The 27303-nt window shown below is 40.9% G+C and overlaps 1 protein-coding gene across 2 annotated transcripts in view; it reads right to left on the reverse strand.

The window, feature by feature from the left end:
- Nucleotides 1-27303, reverse strand: part of zswim5 (zinc finger, SWIM-type containing 5) — a 237969-nt gene that overhangs the window by 48569 nt on the left and 162097 nt on the right. For both annotated transcript variants that reach the window (XM_059984110.1, XM_059984109.1), the window contains 2 exons: nucleotides 16720-16868; nucleotides 12235-12385 (listed from right to left, as the gene is read on the reverse strand). In XM_059984110.1, coding sequence (XP_059840093.1) covers nucleotides 12235-12385; nucleotides 16720-16868 — 300 coding nt within the window. The remainder of the gene's footprint in view (nucleotides 1-12234; nucleotides 12386-16719; nucleotides 16869-27303) is intronic.

Below are 27303 nucleotides of genomic sequence, written 5' to 3' on the forward strand. Positions count from 1 at the left end.
TCCTTGTAGCTCAGGTCATCTAGACCTGGCAACATTCCTGTAAATTTTCTCTGCACTCTTTTAACCTTGTTCATATCTTTCCTGTAGGTAGATGACCAAAACCGCAAACGCTATTCCAAACTAGGCCTCACCAACGTCTAATAGAAATTCAACATAACATCCAATCTCCTGTACTCAAAACATTGAGTTATGAAGACCAATGTGCCAAAAGCTTTCTTTATGGCTTCAATGAACTATGCACGTGTATTCCAAGATCCATTTGTTCTACCACACTCCTCAGTGCCCTTCTGTTCACTGTGTAAGACCTACCCTGGTTGGTCCTACCAAAGTACACTTGTCTGCATTAATTTCCATCTGCCATTTTTTTAGCCCATTTTCCAGCTGATGCAGATCTCTCTGCAAGTCATGATAGCCTTCCTTGCTGTCTACTACATCCCCAATCTTGGTGTCATCTACAGATTTGCTGATACAGTTAACCACAATATCATACAGATCATTGATACAGATGACAAGCAACATACCCAGCACTGATCCCTGCAGCACCCCACTAGTCACAGGCCTTCAGTCAAAGAGGCAACCATCTACCACCACTCTCTGGCTTCTCCCACAATGCCAATGTCTAATTCAATTTACTACCCCAGCTTGAGAGCTGAGTGACTGAACCTTCCTGATCAACCTCTGATGCGGGACCTTATCAAGCTCCTTACTGAAGTCCATGTTGACAATATTCACTGCATTGTCTTCATCCACTTTCCTAGTAACTTCATCGAAAAACCCTCCAAGATTGGTGAGACATGACCTACCATACACGAAGCCATGCTGACTATCCTTAATCAGCCACTGTCTATCCAAATACTTAAGTATCCAGTCCCTTAGATTACCTTCCAACAACTTTCTCACAACCGACGTCAGACTCACTGGCTTATAATTTGCTGCCTTATGTTTAGAGCCTTTTTTAAACCGCAAAATAACGTTGCCCATCCTCCAATCTTCTGGTACCTCTAGGGTCGCTAAGGGTGATTTATGTATTTCTGCTAGGGTCCTGGCAATTTCTGCACTTGCTTCTGGCAGAGTCCAAAGGAACACCTTGACAGGCCCTGGGGATTTATCCACTCTGATTTGCCTCAGGGTAGGAAACACCTCCTTTTATGTAATCTGTACGGGGTCCATGAAGTTGATGCTGCTCTGCCTCACCTCTATAGAACCCGTGTCTGCTTCCCGAGTGAATGCAGATGCAAAGAATTCACTTAAGATATCCCCAGTCTGATTTGGCTCCACACATGGATGACCACTCTGATCTTCCAGAGGAGTAATTTTGTCCCTTTCAATTCTTTTGCTCTAAGTGTATGTGTAGAATCCCTTATGATTCTCCTTCACCTTGTAAGCTAGAGCAACTTCATGCCTTCTTTTAGTCTTCCTGATTTCTGGCATTTCTTGTATTCTTTAAGCACCTCATCTGTTCCTCCCGCCTGTACCTGCTATGTGCCTCTATTTTTCTCTTAACCAGGGCCTCAATATTTCTTGAAAAGCAAGACTCCCTACACTTGGCAGATCATTTCTGATACCATCAAAATTGGCCTTTCTCCAATTTAAAATCCCAATCCATGGACCAGATCTATCTTTTTGCAGATTTACTTTGAAACAAATAGCATTGTGGTCACTGGATGTAAAGAGCTCCCCTACACAAATTTCTGACATCTGCCGTCTCATTCCAGTATCAAACATTCTCTCATTGGGAAACCTACGTACTGATGAAAGAAACTTTCCTGAACACATTAGACAAAGTCTATCCCATCCAGTCCTTTTACAGTTATGAGATTCCCACTCAATATGTTGAAAGTTAAAATAATCTACTATAACAATCTTATGTTTCTGACAGTAGTCTGTGATATAGCCCCATTAATGTGGTCATACCTTTCTTATTTCTCAGTTCCACCCATAATGCCTCACTGGTCGAGTTCTCTAGTCCATCCTGACAAAGCACTGCTATGACCTTTTCCCTGACTAGTAATGCTACCCTTCCTCCTTTAATTCATTGTGTTCTGTCAGCAGACTTCTGAGGAAACAAAACTTAAGGATTTATCAATACAAATGCCTCTACTCTGAAGATCAAGAAACAAAAGCTCCAGTTTAGAAAAGAATATGCTTTCTCAGTAAAAACAGTTGCAGTTTTTGGAGATTGTGCCAGGCACACCATGGAACCATTTCACCTGAATGGACAAGAATATTGCAATAATTCAAAGGCTCAGCATACATCTCATTTGTCAACAGTCTCCTCTAACGATTGTACATAAAATACTTGGTAGGTGGAGCTTGGCTACCATAACTAAAAGCTCATGGTAGTCATGAATGTTCTATGTTCTATGACAGCCAATGCCAACAATACCCAACTGGCCCTCCTGCTGAGCCATATGTGACATTACTATAGGAGAAAAAATCAAATTCCCATTTTCTCCATTTGAGACAGCTTCTCGTGTATTTTAGTATTCTCTCAGAGAAGTTTGGGACGAATCCAAGAGTGGAATGTAAGTCAATCATGTATTTAATATTTCACTACTATTTGAACAATATTGTAACAATTTTTGTTCACTATATGTAAATTATGTGAATGGCATAGGTCAACATGACATCACACCTTGCTTAAAGTAAAAATGAAGAACGAGTTACTCCCTGTTTGTTTTTTTTAATCAGTTTTATATTTTGGTGTTATAAGACATAACAGTGGCAATGACGAAATTTTCAGCCAACTGAAGACAACTACCTCCCTGTCAAAGCGCAGTGAGGCATCTGAGTTTTTTAAAAAAGCGTGGTGACAAATGGTCAAGTAAAAAAAAAAATGCAGCTAGAAGTGGTCAAGTAAAACAAAGACAAACTTATGGGTTCATAAACAGTGAGTACTAGGTGATAATAATCATTTAAGAAAAGCAGAAATGGCTGGCTACATCGGAAAGATTGCTGTGTTTGATTACACAACAAATAACTGGGTTTTGTATACTGAACAGATTGAGCATTAATGCAATTATATGCAAATGATGTGAATGACATACTTCATCAAGCCACAACATCGTCCAGACATACCTCGCTTAAAACAAAAACTAAGAATATACACAAGTTATTCCCAGCTCCATGTTTTTTTCTTTGAATTAGTTTTGCCTGAGAAGAACTTAAATCCATTCCAATTTGCCTACAGATATAACAGGTCAACAGCAGATGCCACTTCATTTGCTCCTTCACTCAATCCTGAAAAATCTGTACAATGAAGGTGCATACATCAGAATGTTCTTCATTGACTACAGTTTAGCATTTTATACCATTATCCCCTCAAAACTAATTAAGCTTCAAGACCTTGGCCTCAATACCTCCTTCTGCAACTGGATCCTCAATTTCCTCACTTGCAGATTGTTCAGATTGGCAACAACATCTCCTCCACAATCTCCTTCAGCATAGGCTGTGTGCTTAGCCCCTGCTCTACTCATTTTATACTTACGAACTGTGAGGCTAAGCACAGCTCCAATGCCTTATTTATTTTTTCTGATGACACCATTGTCCTTGGCCATATCAAGGGTGGTGATATATCAGCATATAGGAGGGAGACTGAAAATCTGGCTGAATGGCACCACAACAACCTATCACTCAATGTCAGAAAGACCAAGGAGGTGATAATTGACTTCAGGAGGAGGAACTCGGAGTCTATGCACCTGTCTTCATCGGGTGATCAGAGGTGGAGAGAGTCAGCAACTTTAAAATCCTTGGTATTATCATTTCAGTGGGCCTGTCCTGGGTCCAGCAAGTAAAGGCCATTATGAAGTAGGCATGGCAGTGCCTCTACTTTCTGAGAAGTTGGCGCAGATTCGGCACGTCATCTACAATTTTGACAAACTTCAATAGGCGTGTGGTGGAGATATTGACCAGTTGCATCACAGCGCCAATGAAGCACCAATGCCATTGTTTGGAAAAGCCTACAAGGAGTAATGAATACAGCCCAGTTTACCACTGATAAAGCCCTCCCCGCCCTAAGCACATCTACATGGAGAACTGCCGCATGAAAACAGCATCCATTATCTAGGGCCCCGCATCATCCAAGGCACTTTCTTTCTCACTGCTGCTATCAGGAAGAAGTTACTGGAGCCTCCGGAAATGCACCAACAGATTCAGGAACAGTTATTTCCCCCCTCCAACCATCAGGCTCTTGAACCATAGGGGATAACTTCAGCTGCCCCATCACTGAATCATTCTTGCTGAACTAGACTCACACTTCATTTCATGTTCTAGATATTTATAGCTTATTTATTATTATTATTATTATTATTTCTCCCTTTATTTGTATTTGCATATTTTTTGTTGTGATATTTCATCAATTCTATTGTGTTTCTTGTATTTACCGATTGCCCACAAGACGACAAATCTCAAGGCTGTGACAAATTATGTACGCTAATAATAAATTTACTATGAACTTTGAACTAGAGGTAAATCTCTCAAACCAATAGTTTCATATTGAGCAGTGTCAACAAGATTGAACACGTACATTTGTCAGAACAAAATACTCATTAGCCACTCAGCACCTGATTCAAATTGGTACCAAATTTTCGAATTTGTTTTTTGTAGCAGAATGTTTTTTTATCTGACATGACCTTTGAACTTCATTTATTTATTGAATTTGTAGGTTGCATTGTAGACCAACATTCCGAAGACAATTTTCAAAGTTTCAAGATACTTACAAGAGCACCAAACGAGAGGGCAGATTTTGAAAGGTGGGATATAAATACAGGCTTCCTCGATGGGATAGTGATTGGGGCTCAGCAGACCAATAATGTAAGTAGGGAATCTAACCAAAGTACTGTCAAGGAATCTTACTAAACAGTGCACTTGAAAATTATATTTGCAGAACTCCAATTTATTTAATGTCAGGATAAACTTGAGTTTGAAGCTGCACACATCGTTATTTGTGATATTTTCTCCAACTTTAGTACAATTAGACTGAGGTAATCTTAATTCAGTCACTGACATGAATGGTGGAGGGCAGCACATTGCTTCCCATTTAGGTACTGGGAGTACTATAAAAGGTGACTACAAATCAAAGGCAAGCAGGTTTGAGTTCTTAAAGAACATATACACAAAGTGGAATTCTTCCATAAATAATGGAAGAGAAAGCTGCTGTGAAGCATTCCATTAAGCAAATGAAAAAAAGGACTAAATTATCACCAGCTCACAGACTACAGATGCAATTCGACTCTGTCCTGTTGGAACTGTAAATCCTTCAGCCCTGACCAATGGATTCATCATATTTATGCCACAGTAAAGCTGTGTTGACTGAAACAGAATCTGCTGTAGCTGAATAATCACCATCTCGTCAAACTGGGTTATGGTATTAATTTTTTGCCTCTCTTTTTCCTTTGCTTACTGACAGCTTATTCAAAAGACATTCTGAATTGAATGCGCTACCACAGCGGAAGATTAAGGTCAGCTTTCGGGTTCATATTGAATACAGATGCCATTTTTCTCCTGTTACATGTAATTAGGTTTTAATCTAGAGCCACAATACTGCGTAGACAGAAATAGGAGCTATTGGTTTCTAATCTTCACCAAGAAAAATCAGGACAGAATGAAAGGCATTTAATCCTCTTCCACAGATCTCGTTTGCATTGAAGTATTATTTTATGATGAAGGTACAAGTAAATTCAATTTTCAGCTGCACAGTAATTTATGAGGATTTAGATATATTTCCCTAGCTGCACAACATGAGTGGAGTCTTATTTATTTTAGAACTCCTACAAAGATATCTAGTAAGCTAATGTGTGAATCAGTGATGAGCCACTTTTTTTTTTCCGGGGTCCTCTGTGTTAAACGACAGCTTCAAATTCATGTTTTTCCCATTCTTTTATGCTGGTCCACTTCACCATGTTTCCACCCCCCACCCCTCTCTCCTGCCAATTCTGCGCCATGAGCCACCAGTTAACCTTTGCCTGCTTCCGCAAGTGCAGTTTCTTTGTTACGATTTCTCTCTATGTACAGGACAAGCTCGCGAGCAGACTGGGCACTAGAAAGCACTTCTTCATGCCGCCTTCTCATTGCTACCATCAGGAAGCCTGAAAGCACACTCAATGATTCAGGAATGCTTCTTCCCCACCACCAAACGATTTCTGAATGCACAATGAACCCGTGAACACAACCTCACTACTTTTTTTTTTACTTCTATTTTTTGCACTACATATTTAATTTAACTAGTTAAGATATATATATATATACTTACTGTAATTCACAGTTTTTTCTCTATTATTATGTATTGCATTGTATTGCTGCTGCAAAGTTAACAAATGTCATGACATATGCCTGTGATATTAAACCTGTTCTGATTCCTTCCTACTTCATTTACCTGACAATTGTACTGCACATGCCAAACAGGAACAATTTCACATTGCCTCTCGTGGAGAGTTAAGTGCTGTACATCCTTCTGCCAAGGATCTGCATAAAACTGAACCAACTTCATGACCCCTGAGACATGACAACCCACAGCCAATTCCCGCCCCCACCACCCCCCTGTGGCAGCCTCTTGCAACATTCTGTATAGTATCCATCTCTGAAATTAGAGTGGGAGAGCAAAGGAACACCAGAACTAGAGGCACTATTTAACTCATCGCACCTGCTCCACCACTCAGCAAGATAACGGTCAATCTTTTCCTTTGGAAGTCATTTCCAGAATATCCAAATGTCTATCAGTCTTATTTTCAATAAACTCAGTGACCTAACCTCCACTTCCCACTCTTCTAAGCAAAGTGAATATAAGCCAGTCTGTTTAACATCTCCTGGTAGGACAAATCCCCTACCCTGATCCCAGGAATCAATCTAGTAAATCTGCATTGAATTTCACTGATTCCAAGGAAATCCCTGCTGAACTGTTCACAGTTTTCTAGGTGGTGGTCCTGGTGAGGTCCCTATATAATTTTGGAAAGATGCATTAATTCAAGCTCTTGTGCAACAGATGACAATGTACGATTTGCCTGCCTAATTGCTTGCTGTTATTACAAATAACTTCCTGATTCACTTACTATGGAGTTGACAGTGAACACCAATAGAATCAGATTCACGTTTATTGTCACTGACACAAGCCGTGAATTTTTTGTTCTATGGCAGTAGTACAGTGCCAAATTACTTGCAGTTATCATTAAAAATATTAGGCAGCACAGAAGAGTGAATAGCGGGGTAGTGTCCACGAATTCACAGAGTGTTCAGAATTCTCATGCCAGAGGGGAAGAAATTGGTCCTAAAATACTGCGCATGGGTATTCAAATTCCTGCACCTCCTCTCTGATCTTAGTAATGAGACGAGGGCATGTGTCGATGGTGAGCATTGTGTTTTGAAGATGTCCGCAACGATGGGGAGGTTTGTGCCCGAGATGGAGCTGGCTGAGTCTCAAACCCTCTGCAGCCTCTCTTGTTCCTGTGCATTGGCACCCCCATACCAGATAGTGATGCAACCAGTCCGTATGCTCTCCACGGTACATCTGTAGAAATTTGCTAGCAAATTTGTGGCATACCAAATCTTCTCAAACTCCTAATGAAGTTTAGTTGCTACCACGCCTTCATCGTGATTGCACCAATATGCTGGCCCCTCACCAATTAAAAATATTCTGACTTTCTGCTATTTTTCCACCAAAGTGCATACCCTCTTTCACATTATATTCCATCTGTCACATCCTCATCCATATATGCAGATTGTCTTTATCCTGAAGAAGCCGCTCTGCATTTCCCTTACAAATCACATTGCTTCCCAGCTTTGAATCAAGCTTGCTTATATTACACTTGGCCCCCGAACCAGATCATTGATAAAGACTGTGAATAGCCAGGGGTGCCAGCACTGATCCCTACAACCCCACTAATCACAGGAAATTGACGGAAACATTGTGCTAATTCAATGGTCCAATTTAATATCAGAGAATGTATACAGTATACAAATCCTGCAGAAGTCAAAAATCCCATTACCTTTGCAGACTTCTAACCTGCTCCCATCTTTATATGTTCCATCTCTGACTCTCCCTTCCCTTCTCCATTTTCATCGCAAGTGATAAGTGACTGAGATTGACAGACCCCACATAGTTACCTTCCATTCACCTTGCCTCCAGTAAGGACCCTACTCCATCCTCGCATTTCCTCCTTCTCCATCACATTGAGGAAATCTGTACAGGTGACTCCAAATTGCTTAAAAATCTTAATTGTGGCTCCACTTTACTTTCATAGACAGCACCCATGAAGGCATCTGACCTATTTCTTGTACCTCTGCTCTCTCCCCTTCTCCTCCTGAACAGAACAAAAATTGAGGCCCCCAGTCTGTATCACCATGGCTCTGAATTCAATGCAATGTCGTTCAAAGTTTCTGCCAGCTCCAACAAGATTCCATCGCCAGGCACACATTCCCCACCATTTCAACATTTTGAAATGATCCACTGTCTGCTCTTCTGTCTCTGTCTAATAGTCCCCATTGTACAGCCCTTTCCCACGCAACTGCAAAAGGAGCAACACCCATCCCTTCACCTCTTCACACCCCACCATCCAGAGTTTCCGAGTGAAATAACAATTTACTTGTAATTCCTCCAGTCTATATTACTATATTACTTGTTCAAAAGATGGCCTCCTTTACAGTGCAGAAACCACACACGGTTTGGGTGGTCACTTCACAGAGAACCTGTACTCAGATGGCAGCAATGAACCCTGATCCCTGTTGCCTGCCATTTTAATTTGCATCCTACTATCAATCTTTCCTTTCTGGCTGTGACCTCCTTCACTTTTACAATACAAGTTAAAGGAACAACACCTCATTATTTTTAAGACACAATCCTATAGTACCCAACATTACATTTTCCACTTTTAGATAATTTGTTCTTTTTTGTGTTTCTATAAGATCTGTCCACTTTTGTCTGCCATCTTCCTTTTTTACTTCATTTTTGCTTGCATAGTCAGATGCATAGTCTAAGCCACATTTGCAACACATTTCACATCACATTGACTAAACCATTATTTCACCTTCAAAATGCTGGAGGAACTCAGCAGGTCAGGCAGCATCTAGGGAGAGGAATTAAACAGTTGTTTTTTTTTGGGCCACGATGGCTGGAAGGAGGAATCCGACAGGAGAGGACAGTGCGCCATGGGAGAAGAGGGAGGAGGAGGGCTAACAGAGGCTGGTGATAGGGAGGTGAGGAAAAGAGAAGGGGCAGAGGGGAGAAATTACCCTAAGTTAGAGAAACTAGTGTTAATGCTGGCAGGACGGAGACCCTGACAGAGTATGAGGTGTTGCTCCTGCAACCCAAGAGTAGCCTCATTGCGGCAGTAGAGGCGGCCACGGGCTCACATGTTAAAATGGGAATGGAAAGCCAAATTGAAACCTGCTTCTTACTTCATCCCCTTCCCCCTCCAAGGTATTACCTATTATCTGTCAGTATGTACTCCTTCTCCCCCCCCCAACTTCTTAGTCTGGCCACTTCCCCCTTTCTTTCTAGTCCCGATGAAGGGTCTCAGCCTGCAACATCAAGTTTATTCCTCTCCGTAGATGTTGCCTGACCTGCAGAGTTTCTCCAGCATCTTTGTGCATGTTGCTTTGGACTTCCAGCATGTGCAGAATCTGGTATTCATTATTTCATCCTACAAGCTTTGTTCCACCAGTCACCCTTTCCTGCTACCCAGACCGACTTGCTTCTCTTTTCCTTGCTTTTGACGAAGGAGGATCCTGGACCTGAAAAGTTAATTGTTCCTCTTTCCACAGATGTTGCTTGTCATGCCGAGTTTTTCCAGCATTTTCAGTTTTATTTCCCAAGTGCTCTAATTCCGTTCAAAAATGAACAATTTTTTTTTTGAAGGTGTTGCTTCCTCAGATTGTTTTTGTGGTTATGATAGGCCACTTGAAGCTGAACACAAATATAATTTCAGACAATTATCATCACATAGGAATTTGGAGAAACAAGAAATTAGTTCTTATTGAATATAATACGTTTAATTGCATAACAGCACTGATGCTGTTCAATTAAGCCAAAGATGTTTTCCAACGATTTTTGTTTGTATTATAATTCCTTCTGTTGCACCTTATCAAAGGCCTTATACAGTGGCTATATTCCATGAGGAGTTTAAGGTTTGGTTTGTCACCTAAAACACTTAAAAACTTCTGCAGATACATTGTGGAGAGCATTGTGGTATGGGGGCAGCTACTGCACAGGATCGAAGTAAGCTGCAGAAAGTTGTAAACTTCATCAGCTCCATCAGGGGCCTGGCCTCCATAATAACCAGGACATCTTCAAGGCAGCGACCATCACTAAAGATCCCCACCACCCCAGACATTCCCTCTTCTCATTGTTACCATCAGGAAGGAGGTACAGAAGCTTGAAGGCACAAACTCAATGATTCAGGAACAGTTTCTTCCCCTCTGCCATCCCATCTGTTTTTGCACTACTTATTTTAACATTTATATACTTACCATAATTCAGATTTTTCCTATATTTATCATGTATTGCATTGTACTGCTGCCACAAAGTTAACATATTTCACGACATGTGCTGGTGATATTAAACCTGACTCTGATTCTGAAAAGCACACAGAACACAAACACCTGTTCCTTTTTATCTATTCTGCTGGCTATTGGCAAAAGAGATGAACCCACTCTTCCTGATTTATGATAATCTTTCAACATTGAATCAAGTGGAAACATTGTCTATAGCTCACCATTCCCAGTAATAATGCCATTAGAGTGGAGCACTGCCATGTTATGACAGGGAGATTTCAGGATAACACTTGGTAATTCAGGTGGTGTCCAACCAACAGTTTTAAAATAGAATGAACATTAATACAGGCAAACATCAATTATTGAAATGCATAAACCAAAGTAAGATAGCAGAAATGCCCACAAATTTATCATTATGGAATGAACCATACCTTTTATTTAGTTATGGATTGTTTCTATTAACATTACCGGTCATGCACATTTCTCGAGTGCACAAATGGGAAATAAATAGAGCATATCACATCAGCAAGGATGCAGGATGACATTTAAAAGCTTTTCAATTCACATAATGTGCTCTCAACTTTCAGTACCGTATCCTACTTTTTTCCCCATCAACTTGCTTGCTTTCTACATTTGTAAATTATTTTTATGAATTTTTTCTTTTTAAATAGAGGATTTAAAAATTCACACTGACCCCATTCCACAAAAGTACAAAGAGCATTCAGCGAAATTCTCATCTTCCTGCCAGGCTTTCTCCAGTCAGAGGTCTGAACAGCCACTTTAGCATCTTCGGTTCCTAACTACCTTATATTTCTGTCATAGCCTGGAGATCTTCTGATGGCCTAAGGCCTGGCAGCTTGTGGGAGGAGAGGTGGATTCTTTGCCATGGGGAACCAGTTCATCGCCGATTGACCCTATAGAATGGTTTTGCCTTTCCTCTGCTTACTTCTGTTAAATACTTTACTTTTCACTTGAATTTTGTTGCTTAATTTCAAAGAGAGCCTAAAACAAAACCACTAGAGGAACTCAATGGATCAGACAGCATCCATGGAGGGAAAGTATGAAGAATCCCAAACGAGTCCCAATTCGAAATCCAACCATTCCTTTTCTTCCGGAGATGCTGCATGACCTGCTGAGTTCCTCTAGTTGTTTATTTTATGCTTCACATTACAGCCTCTAGTCCCCTGCATTTACACAGGGAGCTTGCTCTTTTATCTATTATTTAATTTTCCTTATATTTGTAAACATTTGTTTGTATGCCTTTTCATCTTCATGAATATTATTTTTCCCCTCTTTCACATCCCTGATGATTCCGCAGATGACCTTAATACCATCGAATAGATTAAATGAAGCAGTCGGCTGCCTGTCAGCTCTGTGTCAATGTGGCTATTTCGCTTCTTTCCTTTTCTTTCCGTTAACTTCTTTTGAGCATTATTAAAATGCTTGTTTGCTTGTCTTCTTGCCTTCAGAGCTGAAGGGAACAAACCTAAAATGTATAGCTTGTCTTTTAAATTTAAAGATGCTGACAGATCCTGCTCTGTACTTCTAAAATTGGAAGTTCTTCTCCTCATTCCTTTGTTTCACGTTCTATTTTATACATTATCTTTGCTGAATAACAAATGCAGTGTGATACCTGATCAAGTTTGTAATCAGGGAAAGCAGTCTGGAGAAAGGTCAATGCTGGTTAGTTCTCAAGGCAGAGGATAAAAACACTGCAATGCTTGTTACCAGTTGTTTCCTCAGGACACTTACCCAGTTCATCCCATAGTTGACGGCATTTGTCTGTCATGCCTGTGCCTTGTTGCCTCCAGAGGGAGAGTCGTGGGTCAGCCATGAATTGTTCTGTTATTAATGTCAACATCCTGGCACCATTTGAATCCCTCATCTTCAGCATCTCTCGTACCTGCACCAATCAGGAAGGAAATTTAAGGGTGATCCCGAGAAACAATACTGCACCAAATGATATCCCCTTCACTTTGAAGACTTTTTTTTTAAAGTTCACTTTTTGGAAAAGAAAGAAATGCAAATAATGTTGGACAGGGAAAAAACATTGAAATCACAAACTTAATGTAAAAAAATTAAATACTATTTAACAACCACTCTCTACTAAATTGTTAAATTATGATGCAATGTGATTAGTTAATTTTCACACCAGTACTGTAGGTGGCTACTTTTAAAATCTAAGAATCTCACAAGGAATGTAAAACACACAGTGTACGGCCAAAAAGTTAAAGAGACCCAAAGATAACAAAAGATATTGCCTCAATTGTTTAATGACTGCTAAACATAACTTCTCTCTATGGCTGCTGAGGAGGTTATAGACAAGTGAAATTGTGAATGATTCGATTTTCCCAAAATTTAGCTGAAGATAATACAGCCCATCCAAAACTGGACACTGGCCAGAAGAATAAGTCACAGAACTGAAGAAGGAGAGGTGCATGCCAGGGGAATAGATGTGAAAGCAAACATATTTTCCAGGGATTCTGGCATAGTTCAGGAATACTGGAAAATTGCATATGATACTCCACTCTTCAAAAAGTAAGAAAGGCAGAAGTAAGGAAATTATGGGCCCGGTAGTTTGACCTCAATGGTTGGGAAGATGTTGTAGCCGATTGTTAAGGATGTGGCTTCGAGATACTTGCAGGCAGACGATAAAATAGCCCATAGTCTGCCTGGTTTCCTTAAGAGAAAACTTTGCCTGACTTATCTGTTGGAATTCTTTGAAGAAATGACAAGCAGGATAGACAAAGGAGAATCACTGGATGTTGTGTACTTGGATTTTCAGAAGACCTTTGACAAGGTGCCAAACGTGGGGTTGCTTAACAAGATACAAGCCCATGGTATCACAGGAAAGATACTAAAATGGTTAGAAGATTGGCTGATTGGCAGGAGGCAAACAGTGAGAAATAAGGGAGCCTTTTCTGGTTGAATGCTGTTGATTGGTGGTGTTCCACAGGAGTTTGTGTTGGGACCACTTCTTTTGTGGCAATGATTTAGACGACAAAATTGATGGCTTTGTGGCCAAGTTTGTAAACAATATGAAGATAGGTAGAGGGGTAGGTAGTTTTGAGGAAGCAGAGAGGCTACAGAATAAATTAGACAGATTAGGAGAATGAGCAAAGAAGTGGCAGATGGAATAGAGTGTTAGGAAGTATGTGGTCATGCACTTCGGTAGCAGAAATAAAAGTGTAGACTATATTGTAACTGGAGAGAAAATTTTAAAACTCTAAAGTGCAAAAGGACTTCGGAGTCTATACGCAGGATTCTCTAAAGGTTATTTTGCAGGTTGAGTCTCTGGTGAGGATAGCAAATATGATTTTAGCATTAATTTCAAGAGAACTAGAATATAAAAGCAAGGATGTAATGTTGAGGCTTTATAAAGCACTGGTGAGGCCTCACCTGGGGTATTGTGAGCAGTTTTGGGCCCCTTATCTAAGAAATGATGTGCTGACAATGGGTTCAGAGGAGATTCACAAAAATTTTTCCAGTATTGTAATGTTTATCATATAAGGAACATTTGATAGCATTGGATCTCTTCTCACCGGAATTCAAATGAATGAAGGGTGACCTCACTGAAGCCTATCGAATGTTGAAAGACCTTGATAAAGTCAATGTGAAGAGAATGTTTCCTGTGGTGGGAGAGTCGAAGACCAGAGGACACAGCTTCAGAATAGACGGACATCATTTTAGAACAGAGATGAGGAGAAAGTTCCTTAGCTGGAGAGATATGAATCTGTGGAATTAGTTGCAACAAGCAGCTGTGGAGGCCAAGTCATAGGGTATATTTAAGGTAGTAGTTGATAGATTTCTGATTAATCCGGGCACCAAGGGATACGGGAAGAAGGTAGGGCATTGGGGCTGAGAGGGAAAATGGATCAGCCATGATGAAATGGCAGAGCAGACTCACTGAGCCGAATGGCTTCATTCTGCTCTTGCATCTTACGGTCTTATAAAAGAATAGAATTACAGACCTCATGATGTAACATTGCAGAGGGTGAGGACATTTTTAAAAATACTGGACATCACCTGACAGGAACAAATGGATCAATATGAGAGAGGTTCATAGTGGTGTCGCACTGAAGGTTTCTATGATTGTCAATGGTTGTTATTTTTAAGGAAAATCAAAACAACTTTTCATTCTTTCTCTTGCTTCTAAGAATATTGGACTGGGTTTATGACATTACATCTTCTTTTCTTTCTGTATCATCCCAAATTTTCAACATCAATTAAACTAAATTTTCAACATCAATTAAACTAAATTTAAGGTCCAGCTTAAATTAATGTTAATGGATATGAGCAAAAATGAAAGTTTAGTTGCAAGGATTCTATTCTTTATAACCATGGACAGTCCATGACTAAGGAAAACATTTACTAAACAAGAGAAAATATGCATATGCTGGAAATCCAAGCAACACACACAAAATGCTGGAGGAACTCAGCAGGCCAGGCAGCATCTATGGAAAAGAGTACAGTCAGCATTTTGGGCTGAGCCCCTTCGTCAGGACTCCAGTACTGCTGAAAGGTCTCAGCCTGAAACTTTGACTGTTCACTCTTTTCCATAGAAGCTGCCTGGCCTGCTGAGTTCCTTCAGCATTCTGTGAGGACATTTACCATTTGTTTAACTTTTCACTCTCATCTCCTTTTCAAATATCTACATTTCCAGCTGACAGAACAGAACATCGCTGCATAGGATGGAAATCCTTGTGTATTTGTAGAGACAGACACAAGAGACAGAGGGACAGAGATATTTCTTCCTCCAGTGGCAATGCCGATTACTTTTAGCCACATCAGCTACCGTTCCCATCTAGGCAGAGCCTAAAGGGCTGTTTTTGCAACTTCAATCCTCACAGCATGACTGAGTATGTTTCACTTCAAATTGGGTTAGCCAACAAACCACAAATACCTCTTTTTAAACAAACCAAAATAAGCTGAGGAAATCTATATTGGCGAGCTCTAAAGTAAATGTTTTTCATGTAAGTTGGGAAACTGCTGAAGTATAGAACCATTGCTGGAGATCATTTGACTGTCATGAACTGCTGGAACACAGTTCTTGTAAATGTGATTCACGTCTCAAGGGGTTGTTGCCTGGAACAAATTTTCAAAATCATCTTTTATTCTACATTTCTACACTGTTCACCTTTCTGGAAATATAGTTGGTGCAGTTTCATCAAAATTGTGCCTACTGTTACTGTGATAATTACATATGCTGAGATTTTTATATGGTCAGCAGCAAAGTGCTATGATATAAAGTGCAAGGGAAATAAAAACTCCTTCATATAGATAAATCAGTCATCTGGAAATCTATACGTTTGCAGTAGTTAGCAATTGGTTTCTCGAGCCAAATAAGAACAGTCATGACTGGAATCCTGTACAAGTCATAGGAGCAGAATTAGGCCCCTTGGCACATCAAGTCTGTTTTGTCATTCCATCATGCCTGATTAATTATCTCTCTGAACACCATTCTCCTGCCTTCTTATCAAGAACCTAACAACCTCCACTTTAAATATACCCAGTTGCTTGGCCTCCATAGTCCTATGTGGCAATGGTTTCCAGAGATTCACCATTGTCTGGCTGAAGAAATTCCTCCTCATCTCGGTTCAAAGGGACTTCTTTCTATTCTGAGACTGTGCCCTCTGGCTCGCAACTCGCCCACTATAGGAAACATCGTCTCCACATCCACTCTACCTATGCCCGTTTGAAATTGATTTTCGAAAATTTGGCCGTCTCCTTTTGTGTAAACAAGTTAACTCTTTGCTGAGTTCAATAACTGGCCCCACACGTTTAAGGTGCAAGCAGTGTGAAATTGTAACCCAGGGAGATTTAAAGAAGATAAGGATTTGTTTTATTTGTCACGTACACATTGAAGCATACAGTGAAATGCATCGTTTGCATCAGATCGAATCAGCGAAGAATGTGCTAGGCACCCTGCAAGTGTTGCTATGCTTTCAGCACTGACAAAGCATGCCCACAACTCACTAACTCTAACCCGCATGTCTTTGAAATGTGGGAGCAAACTGGAGCCCTGGAAGATACCCACGCAGACACGGGGAACATAGAAACTCCTTATAGGCAGTGGCAGTAATCAAATCCCAATCTTACCGCAGCACTGTAAAGCATCACGCTAACTGCTACGCTACCATGCTTTGAAGACATTGTCAGAACATCCTTTACCACTCCTCTCTTCAGTCAGAGGGTAACATGGGTAACCAAAGCTGACTTAATGCAAAAGAACCTCACCTTAGCAAACATGGAATTCAGCTGCTTTCCGGACCCGTAGTACCCTCCCTGTGATAGGAATTGCTTGACTTGCTCTCGAACTTGCTCTTCGTCAAGATGCCAGCAATTTTCGTCATCAATACTGGCACCTGCTGTCGGGTCGGGGGCACCTAGTCAAGATAGAAAGTAGGTAAACAACAAGAGACTACCAGTTCAGAATTCACTTTACATGTCATGAAATACCTTAACAGCATTATGAAGCTTCTACAAGGATCAATGTTTAAGAGTTTTGGATGAAGTAATAGTTACATCCCTGTATATCAATACTTCAAAGCAGTATTAGGTAAGATTTGAAATTGAAACATATTAAATCAGACAGGTGACCAATAACTCGGTCAAAAAAGCAGGTTAATGGATGCATATGGTATGGCATACATGTACCCACTCCCTTCTCCTATCAGATTCCTTCCTCTCCAGCTCTTTACCCTTCCCACTCACCTACCTTCACCCATCACCTTCTAGCTGTCCTTCTTCCCCTCCCCCTACCTTTTTTATTCTGGCCTCTTCCCCCTTCCTTTCCAGGTCTTGGCCCAAAACGCCAACTATTTATTCAATTTCAGCTGCCTCACCTGCTGACCTCCAGTATTTTGTGTGTGCTGATATGATCATGTTCCGTGCAGCATTTCTGTCTAAGTGACTGTGTTGCTACTGCGAGCAAGTCTTTCATTGTGTCTGTACCTCACCGCACTTGTGCACGTGACCATCAACCAGCCTTGTCCTGGGCTATCTTTACCAGAGGCGTGGTACAGAGGGAGGGCAAGGACCTCTATGCTAAGGAACAGAAAGAAAATAGTCAAGAGTTTCTATTCCTGAATGTAACACAGTAACTTTTGAAGCAAACGGGTCTCCTCTGGGTGTCAAACAAAAAAGGGACAGAGTTGAGTTGTGGTCCACTTATAGTCAAGTGTTTAGCATGTTCAACACAGTCGCTGTTAGCAGGTGAATTCGAATCAGTGTCAGCACTGACAGTGTGCAAAGGGTCTAAAACAACTGCAACTCAAAAATGAAGATTCTTTTCAAAAATCACCATATAAAGTACAATTTTATTATAGAGGTATCTTTTTTTTCAGGGAACTAACATTTTTAACTAATTGAAGGGCTATAAATACTGCTGAGGAAAGCAAAACTCCCAGGGCAGATTCTGGAAATCAGATCTGAAAAGATTTGATACCAAGATTATCCTTTTATACTTTTATGACCTGTGTACTGCCAGCAGGATCGGCATTCAAGGATTATCACTAAGGTGGTTGTGAGCCATTTCATCAAAGAATTGTAGATCTTCTGGTAAAGGCACTCAGATTCATGCAGACTGCTCCAGGATTCAGTTCCGATGACCAGTGATAGATTAGGATGGTGTGCAAATTGGAGGGGACCTGTGGGTGATGGTGATTCCATGTGACTGTTACTCTTATCCTTTCTCATGGTAGAAGTTATGTGCTTGAGGAACTGTCAAATACCCTGAGCAGAGAATGGCAGTACAAATTTGTACACAGTATTGAGAAAGGTTGAACAAGTTAGGTTTTTATTCTTTGGAGCGTAGAAGGTTGAGGGGGGACTTGATCGAGGTACTTAAAATTATGAGGGGGATAGATAGAGTTGATGTGGATAGACTTTTTCCATTGAGAGTAGGGGAGATTCAAACAAGAGGACATGAGTTGAGAGTTAGGGGGCAAAAGTTTAGGGGTAACACGAGGGGGAACTTCTTTACTCAGAGAGTGGTAGCTGTGTGGAATGAGCTTCCAGTAGAAGTGGTAGAGGCAGGTTCGATATTGTCATTTAAAAAAAAAATTGGATAGGTATACGGACAGGAAAGGAGTGGAGGGTTATGGGCTGAGGGCAGGTCGGTGGGACTAGGTGAGAGTAAGTGTTCTGCATGGACTAGGAGGGCCGAGATGGCCTGTTTCCATGCTGTAATTGTTATATGGTTATACATTGCAGCCATGTGCACCAGTGGTGGAGGAGGCAATTCAGGATGGAAAAGGTGGTAATCAGATTTTTTTTTTCGTTTTGGAGGATTGGGGATTGCCAAACATTATGTGGATTTTCTGGTGTAGTCTGTTTTGTCATGTGCTTTTGTGATATCATTCTGGAGGAACGTTGTCTCATTTTTTAACTGCATTGCATTTGTGGTTTCTAAATGACAATAAACTGAATGTGAATCTGAACTGAGCTTCTGGAGAATTGCTGGCACTAGACATTCAGACATGAGCTGAAAAGCAGGCAGGCAGAGAGCAGCCCATCAGGCTCTTAACCTGTGTGTTGTCAACAGTGGAAAGGCTTTGTGCTATCAGGAGATGAATCATTTCCCACTGGAGAAGTAACTTCTTAGCTACTCCTATAGCCACAGTACGAGGCCAGACGTTGAGAGTCCAGTCAGTGATGATCTCCTGGATACTGATGATATGGGCTATAATGCAATTGAATGTCAATGGTATGTAGGTTGATTCACTCAATGCCTGGTGTTTCTATAGTATAAATGTTACTTAGCACTTATGAGTCTAAGTCCAAATCTTCTTGCACCTACTGCTTGATCTGTTGAGAAGATGGAAATGGAACTGAACATTATGTAGTCATCAGTGAATATCCCTTCTTAAGCCTTTACTATGGAAGGAAAATGGCTGGACCTCAATGACGGGTTTCTGTAGTGGTGTCCTGGGACTTGTGGTGATCTTTAACAGGTGCAACCATCTACTTGGGGTGCCACGGTAGGTAGTGTAGCGGTTAGCGCCACTCTATTATATCTCAGACTGTCGGAGTTCAGAGTTCAATTTCGGTATCCCCTGCAGGGAGTCTCTGTGCACCCTCCCCATGGAATGTACGAGTTTTCTCTGGTTCCTCCAGTCCAAAGACACACCGGGTAGGTTAACAGTTCGTTGTAAATTGTCCAGTGATTAGGTTAGGGTAAAATCAGGGTTCTGAGGAGTTGCTGGGTAGTGTGGCTCAAAGGGCCAGGAGGGCCTATTCAGTGTGATACCCCTAAATAAAATAAATCATTTTCTATATATTACTATTTTTAACCATATACATTATAGATATATGCAATCAGATATACAGAAAACGCGGACTAAGAAGCTGCTTGGCTACATCAGGGATGAACTTACAAGCAACTTGATACTATAGTGACTGGGTTATACAGGTGCTTTCCCCATTTTTCAAAGATCGTATGCATATTCTAATTACTTTTCCTCTTTCTGTTTATGGACTTCTCCTTTGGTGAGGAATGGCCGTAGCCTGCATTGGCGAGCGGCACAGAGCTGAACTGAACTAAACTCAAAACCACTGCTTTGATGTTTTATAAACTATACATTGTTCGCTTGCTTTATGCTGTTTGCGCAATTTGTTCTTTTCTTCGTGCGCTGGGTGTTTGATGTTTTCTTGAACGGGTTCCACAGTGTTTCTTTGTTTTGTGATTGCCTGCAGGAGGACAAATCTCAGAGTTGTGCTGTGCGTACGTACACTGATATTAAACGTGCTCCAAATCTTCGACACTATAACCCATTCTGAAATCGGTCTTCAGTGTACAACAACGGCTTAAATTGAACAAGCACATCTAAGTGCAAGATGGGCCACCTAGCAAGTATCCATCCAGACAAATAGCAGTGGCTTCTTTTAAATAAAAGCAAACTGGTCACCTATCAAGGAGAAAGTGACATTACAATGTTCTGTTCATGATCAATGTTGCTATTCAATTTCTCAGCCTAAAGATTTATCATGTTTAGTATCATAGAGGTGGCTGTGGGAAGCGGCTTTCCTGAAACTGCAGTCTACATGGTGAATATTGATATAACAGAGTGGTTTGTCAGGCAATCTCAAAAGGCAGTTTTTGAACTCTGCACATTAATTTGTAATTACACTTTAATAATTTGTGAGAGACAATTTTCAGAGTACTAGCGTAGTCTTTCCAGTAATGTGTGCGGGGGTGCAGACTTACTGCCCAGTCTGGAGTCACATTAAAATACAGCACAAGACAGCTAAAGGCAACAGCTTTCTGCCCTAAAGAACCAGATTTCTTTATAGCTATCCAATGGTTTCATGGTTTTCATTAGTGATAACAGCCTTTTAATTCCTGAATTAATTAATTCATTGATTAACTATGTTTTCCCCAGCTGCCGCGAAGGAACCAGAGCTCATGTTGTACCTCTATTCCAGAGTCCGGATTAATTATCATGTAATGTGATCACAATGCTGCTGTATCTCTATTGTTGTAGGAACTGCTAGCCAAACTCACTTGGGCAGAAATTGAGAAATTTGGCAGTAAGTATGTGTGGCAGTGCTTCCTCTCTAACCCAAGATAATTTCATTATAGAATCCAAGGCTGCTATGTTCACTTCCCCTCAAAGTGAGCAGCATGTGTAATTCTGCAGCCAACATAGTAACACACGTCTTTTGCAGGAATCATTGCTTTTATCCTGCCTAATGTTTGGAGTGGCAATATAGGCATTTAAAAAATTTTCTTATCAATTTGTACACTCATTTTAATAACATGCAGAAGCTAATGATGAGAGTACCAATGTACTGCTCGTTGTTAAGGTTTAATTTATTATTTTGTGATTGCACTATCAGTAAGGGACTGGCTGGGCAGAAGACCTTTCCAAGCAGTCCACAAGTTGGGAATGTCCTGATAGTAGCTTGGATCACAAAGAGTCTCCTACAACTCACTCTCTGTCTGTCAGTCAGTAACCAGGAAATGTAGCTAGTGAAGAGCCTATTGACCATGCAACAATACCTTAAAGTGATCAGTTGCTATTAAAACAATATCCCGATAAAAATCCAGGATTAAGCGGTACTCAATGAAAGAGAAGCACATCCACTCATCAGTCATTTTCAATCTTTTATGTTGCACCTTCTTGAATGTCTTTTGACAATTGAAATGCATCACGTCTGCAGGACATTGCTGCAGGAGTTTCTAAAGGTGGTGCCTGATATCCATTGATCTCCAGATGCTTCGATGTTCTTCTTTTCGAAATGAGATAAGAAGTGAATATGCTGAGGATTGCACATTGTTCAAATCCATCTATACTTCTTCCAAAAACAAATCTACCCATACGTGCATTCAGCTGGACTGAAACATGAACTGGTGAGTGGCAAATAAAATTTAAGCAATAATAATACCAGGCAATGACCATCTCCAATAAGAGAGAATCTTCCCACCTACTCTTGATGTTCAATGGTATGAGTATTGTTGAATCTCTACCAACTATATTTTTTAATTGTTTAAAAGCATTGGTTAACGCAAAGACTGTGGACCCTGTATCACTGTACTGAAGGACTTGTGCTCCAGAACTTGTTGCACCCTTAGCCAAGCTGTCCCAATACAACACTGGTAGCTACCCAATAATGTAGAAATTTTTCCAGGCATAACTGGTCCACAGAGGGATAAATCCAACCTTGCCAATTACCACTTCAGTAGTCTATTCTCAATTGCCATAGTGATGGAAGGGATTATCAGTGATGCTATTAAACAACACCAGTTTAGCACTGAAGTTCAGCCTTCATCCAAACATGGACAAAAGAACTGAACATCAGAGATAAAGTGTGAATAACTGCCCTTGATATCAAGGAAACATGAGAGGCATTAAGGAGCCCTGGCTAAAAGGGAATCAATGGAAATCAAAGGGAAAGCCCTCCTTTGGTTAGAATCCTACCCGGCACAAAGGAAAATGGTTGTGGTGGTGAGAGTTCAATCATCTCAGCTACAGAACATCTCTGCAGGAGCTTCTTACTCCAATGATGACCTTTTGACAATGGTAAGGTCAGAAGTGAGGACATTTGCTGATAACTGCACAATTTTCAAAATGATTCATGAACTTGTAAGATAATGAAGCAGACCACATCCAAACCAATAAGAGCAGGAAATATCCAGGCCTGGGCTAAAAGGTAACAACTCACAGTACACAAGTGCCAGGCCACAAGAGAAGTTCAGCTATCACTCCCTGCAATTCAATGGCATTGCCATCACTGAGCTCCTCCACTGTCAATATTCTGGGGGCTACCCTCTGACCAGAAACCAATTGGAGAAGCAACATACACAGTGTGACTGCAAGAACAGGTCAAAAGCTAGGAATTCTGCAGTGAGTCACTCACCATCTAACTCCCCTAAGCCTGAACACCATCTACAAGCTTCGAGTTAGGGATGTTACGGAATGAACTCTACCTGCCTGGATGAGTGCACTTACAACAGCACTCCAGAAGCTCAACACCACCCAGGGCTCAGCAGCCTGAAAGATTACCTCTATTTTCATCTCTACAACCACTGTCTGCCTGCTGATTACCTCAACCATTTTCTGCTTTTGTTTAATACACACTCCCTTTACTTACCTTGTTACCTGCATCCTCAAAGAATTCCAATAAATGTGTTACATATACTTAAATTAAATCCAATTAAATATAATTAGATATATAATTATACAAATATAATTAAATATAATTAGTTTAAATGATTTTTATAGGATCTGGGATAGTTTGAAAAAAACTGTAGATATAATTCTCCTGCTGAAATCATCATTTGTGCATTTGCTTATTTCCAGTTCTGACTTTTGGAATATAGACTATACATACTATAGAGAGAGTGCAGAGGAGATTTGCAAGGATGTTGCCTGGATTGGAGAGCATGCTTTATGAGAACAAGTTGAGTGAACTTGACCCTTTCCCCTTGGAGTGACAGAGGATAGAAGGTGACCTGATTAGAGGTGTATAAGATAATGAGAGGTATTGATCGTGTGGATAACCAGAGGCTTTTTTTCTAGGGCTGAAATGGCTAACATGGTAGTGTGGTAGAGGCAGATAAAATAGGGTCTTTTAAGAGACTCCTACATAGGTATATGGAGTTTAGAAAAATAGAGGGATATGCACTAGGGAAACTCTAGGCAGTCGCCAGAATAGGTTACAAGATTGGCACAACATTGCGGGCCAAAGGTCCTGGAATGTGGTGTAGATTTCTATGTTCTATGTACCATTCAGCATTATCCCTTGGACCTACCCAGGATCATGGATATTTTCCACAAGTGGTGTCTCGAGAAGGCAACATTCTTTACTAAGGTCCTTTACCAAACTGGATATACCTTTTCCCTAATATTACCATCGGGGAGGGGCTACAGGAGCCTTAAGACCCAGACTCAATGCCTTAAGAGCACCTTCTTCCCCTCTGCCAGCAGTTTTCCCAATGGTCAATGAACACTACCTCACAATTCCTTTTTTGTTTGGCATTATTTATTTATTTTATAGTTTGTATCAATTTTATGCCTGTGCAAAACAACAAATTTCATGTCAAACAAGTCTGATAATAAATCTGATTCTGATTGTAACTTGGTAATCTACCCTGGATTTCCTGGTCCCATTCCCCTGCTGCCATGCTGAGGCCACTCCTAGTGTGGAGGAGCAACATCTCGTATTCTGTCTGGGTAGCCGCCAACCTGATGGTGTGAACATCAACTTCTCTATCTTCTGGTAATTTCTGCCCCCTCCCATCTTAGGAACACATGGGGGACAGACAGCAGAAAGGGGAGGGATGCTGAGTCACACACACAAAATGCTGGTGGAACGCAGTAGGTCAGGCAGCATCTACAGGAAGAAGCACTGTTGACGTTTCGGGCCGAGACCCTTCCTCAGGACTAACTGAAAGAAAAGATAGTAAGAGATTTGATAGTAGGAGGGGGAGGGGAAAATCCGAAATGATAGGAGAAGACAGGAGGGGGAGGGTGAAGCTAAGAGCTGTAAAGGTGATTGGCAAAAGGGATACACAGCTGGAGAGGGGAAAGGATCGTGGGACGGGAGGCTGAGGGAGAAAGAAAGGGGGAGGTGCTTGAATTTCCAGCATCTGCGGATTTCCTCGTGGATGCTGAGTTCATTTTTTTTCACCTCCCTTCTGGACAATCTGTAATTTTTATGTCTCTTAAGTGTGACATGTCCTTTGGTCTGCCACAAGGAGGAGGAAATCTAGAGTTACATGTTAGGGTTAGTTGGTGAGATAAAGGTGATAGAGTGGCAAGAGAGAACTCACACACACTTGGCCTTTTCTCCTTGGAGCGACAGAGGATGAGAGGTGACCTGATGGAGGTGTATAAGATAATGAGAGGCATTGATCGTGTGGATAGTCAGAGGCTTTTCCCCAGGGCTGAAATGGCTAACATGAAAGGGTACAGTTTTAAGGTACTTGGAAGTAGGTACAGAGGAGATGTCAGGAGTAAGTTTCTTTTACACAGAGAGTGGTGAATGTGTGGAATGGGCTGCCAGTGACAGTGGTGAGGTGGATATGATGGGGTCTTTAAGAGACTTCTGGATAGGTTCATGGAGCTTAGAAAAATAGCCTAGGTAACCCTAGGTAATTTCTAAAGTACGATGTGTTCGGCACAGCATTGTGGGCTGAAGGGCCTGTATTGTGCTGTTATGTTTTCAAAAAAAACTGAAGCAAAATTTCAGAAATCACAGAACAGGCAAATGATATCCAGAAGCAAAATGGGGAATTTAGGTACCACATTGTTCCACCTGTTGATCGCAAGCTTCATTTTCAGCTCCCTAACATAATATATTGGAGGTACTGTATTAAAGGACAAAATATTGTCCAGTACTGTGGAGATAACTGGGTAACTTCACTGTGTATCAAACATGGTAACCCATTGCTTCAAGAGATCAAGCATATGCATACACATAATTCATACATATCGATCCTCCCATTCACGACAGATTTTCTGGAGAAATTATACTGCACTTATTGAGAGGAGTTTGCTACACTGACACAGTTAGGTACAATTTAAAAAAAAGCTTGGCACAGGGTGTATATTGTGGGAAGATGTAAAATTATCCAACTCAATAGGAATAATAGAAATGCAGAACATTATGTACACAAAGAATTTTTTTTCTTGTTTTGTATCTGTCAGTGTCCTAGTTCATTACTATTAAATCTTTGTGGGACTGAAACCAGGAGCAAATAAAAACAACAAATGCTGTAAATACGTAGCAGTTTATACAGCAAGTGGGTGAAGAGAGAAACATAAGCCAGAGGCATTATGTTCAAAAACCAGGGTTTTAGTCTCCTTATGTAAAGACAGGCATAGCTGCATTGAAGGTCATACACTGGTCGATTCCTCAGATGTTTGTCTTCTGAAAAACAATTAGGGAAGTCAAGCCTGAACACAACACAGATAGAAGCTTAAGAGATGATCTTCCTGACAGTGTAGATGCTGTGACAGCATTTCCCACCGTGGCAATATCTGGAACTGGGAATTATTGATCCAAAACAAGGGATTGACCATTTCAGATGAAGATGAAGAGGAATTCCTTCTTTTAGAGGGTTGTGAGTCTTTGGCTTCTCTATAAAGCAATTGAGACAGAGGAAATTAAATATACCCAAGGTTGTGAAAGAAAGATTTTTTTTTTTTTACGGGGGATGGCAATTAATTTGGAAAGCAAATGAATATTTTACAAGAGAGTATAAGTATAAAAGTAAAGATGTTATTCTGCAATCAAATATAACTTAGGTGAGACTATTTGTAATGCAGAATCTAGTTCTGGTCTTCCGATTCAAAAACTTAAATTTTTATAGAGAAAGTGCAACAGAAGTACACCAGATTGACTCCTAGTATGGGGGTATTGTTCTAAACAGAGAGATTAGGCAGAATGAACCTATACTTACTAGAGTTTACAATATGGGGACCAGGCAGGGAAGTGGAGCATGGCCAAGATCAGATCTTATTGAATAGCAGAGCATTCTCGAAGGGCCATATGGTCTATTCCTGTTTATTTTCTCCATATGTTCTTTAATTAGGCTGTTTCCTGAGTAAACTGACTTTCCTGTTTAATAGACACAAGAGATTCTGCAGATGCTGGAAGTCTTGAACAACACACACAAAATGCTGGAGGAACTCAGCAAGTCAGACATCATCTATGGAGGGGAATAAACAGTCAATGTTTTAGGTTTGGACTCTTCCTCGGGACGAGAGAGGAAGGGAGCAGAAGCAAAAGTAAGAAGATGAAAAAAGTGGAGGAGTACTAAATGGCAGGTGATAGGTGAGACCTGGTGAGAGGGGAAGGTAGTGAAGCAAGAAGTTGGGAGAGGATAGGTGGAAAAGGTCATGGGCTGAAGAAAAAAATTTATTAGGAGAGGAGAGTGAACCATGGAGAAAGGAAAGAAGGGAAGCAGAGGGAGGTGATGAGCATGGAGTCGCAAGGTAGAGACATTTGATGTCTCATCATCAGTTAGAGATGATCTAGGGTGTGCAGAAGGTCAGAGCAAGGTGTCCAAGAAGAGGAGGAAGGTTGAAGATGGAAGAAGAGGTCATCAGTGGGGAGAGGTGGGCAGGGAGGTCCTTGTCAAAGAAGTAAGCGTAAAGATGGAGGAGATGGAAGCAGAGCTTGGATTCATCGTGGCTGTGGAACTCATTGAGGTGTGAGCTCTGAGGGACAAAGGCACTTTGCTGAGGACAGAACATTTTGCCTTAGAAAGGGCACCACAGTAGCATCACGGTTAGTATGACACGATTACAGCTTGGGATGGAGTTCAGAATTCAATTCCGGCGCCCTCTCTATAAAGGTTATACGTCCTTCTCG

Source organism: Hypanus sabinus, chromosome 11, assembly GCF_030144855.1.
Source record: "Hypanus sabinus isolate sHypSab1 chromosome 11, sHypSab1.hap1, whole genome shotgun sequence".
Taxonomy (NCBI): domain Eukaryota; kingdom Metazoa; phylum Chordata; class Chondrichthyes; order Myliobatiformes; family Dasyatidae; genus Hypanus; species Hypanus sabinus.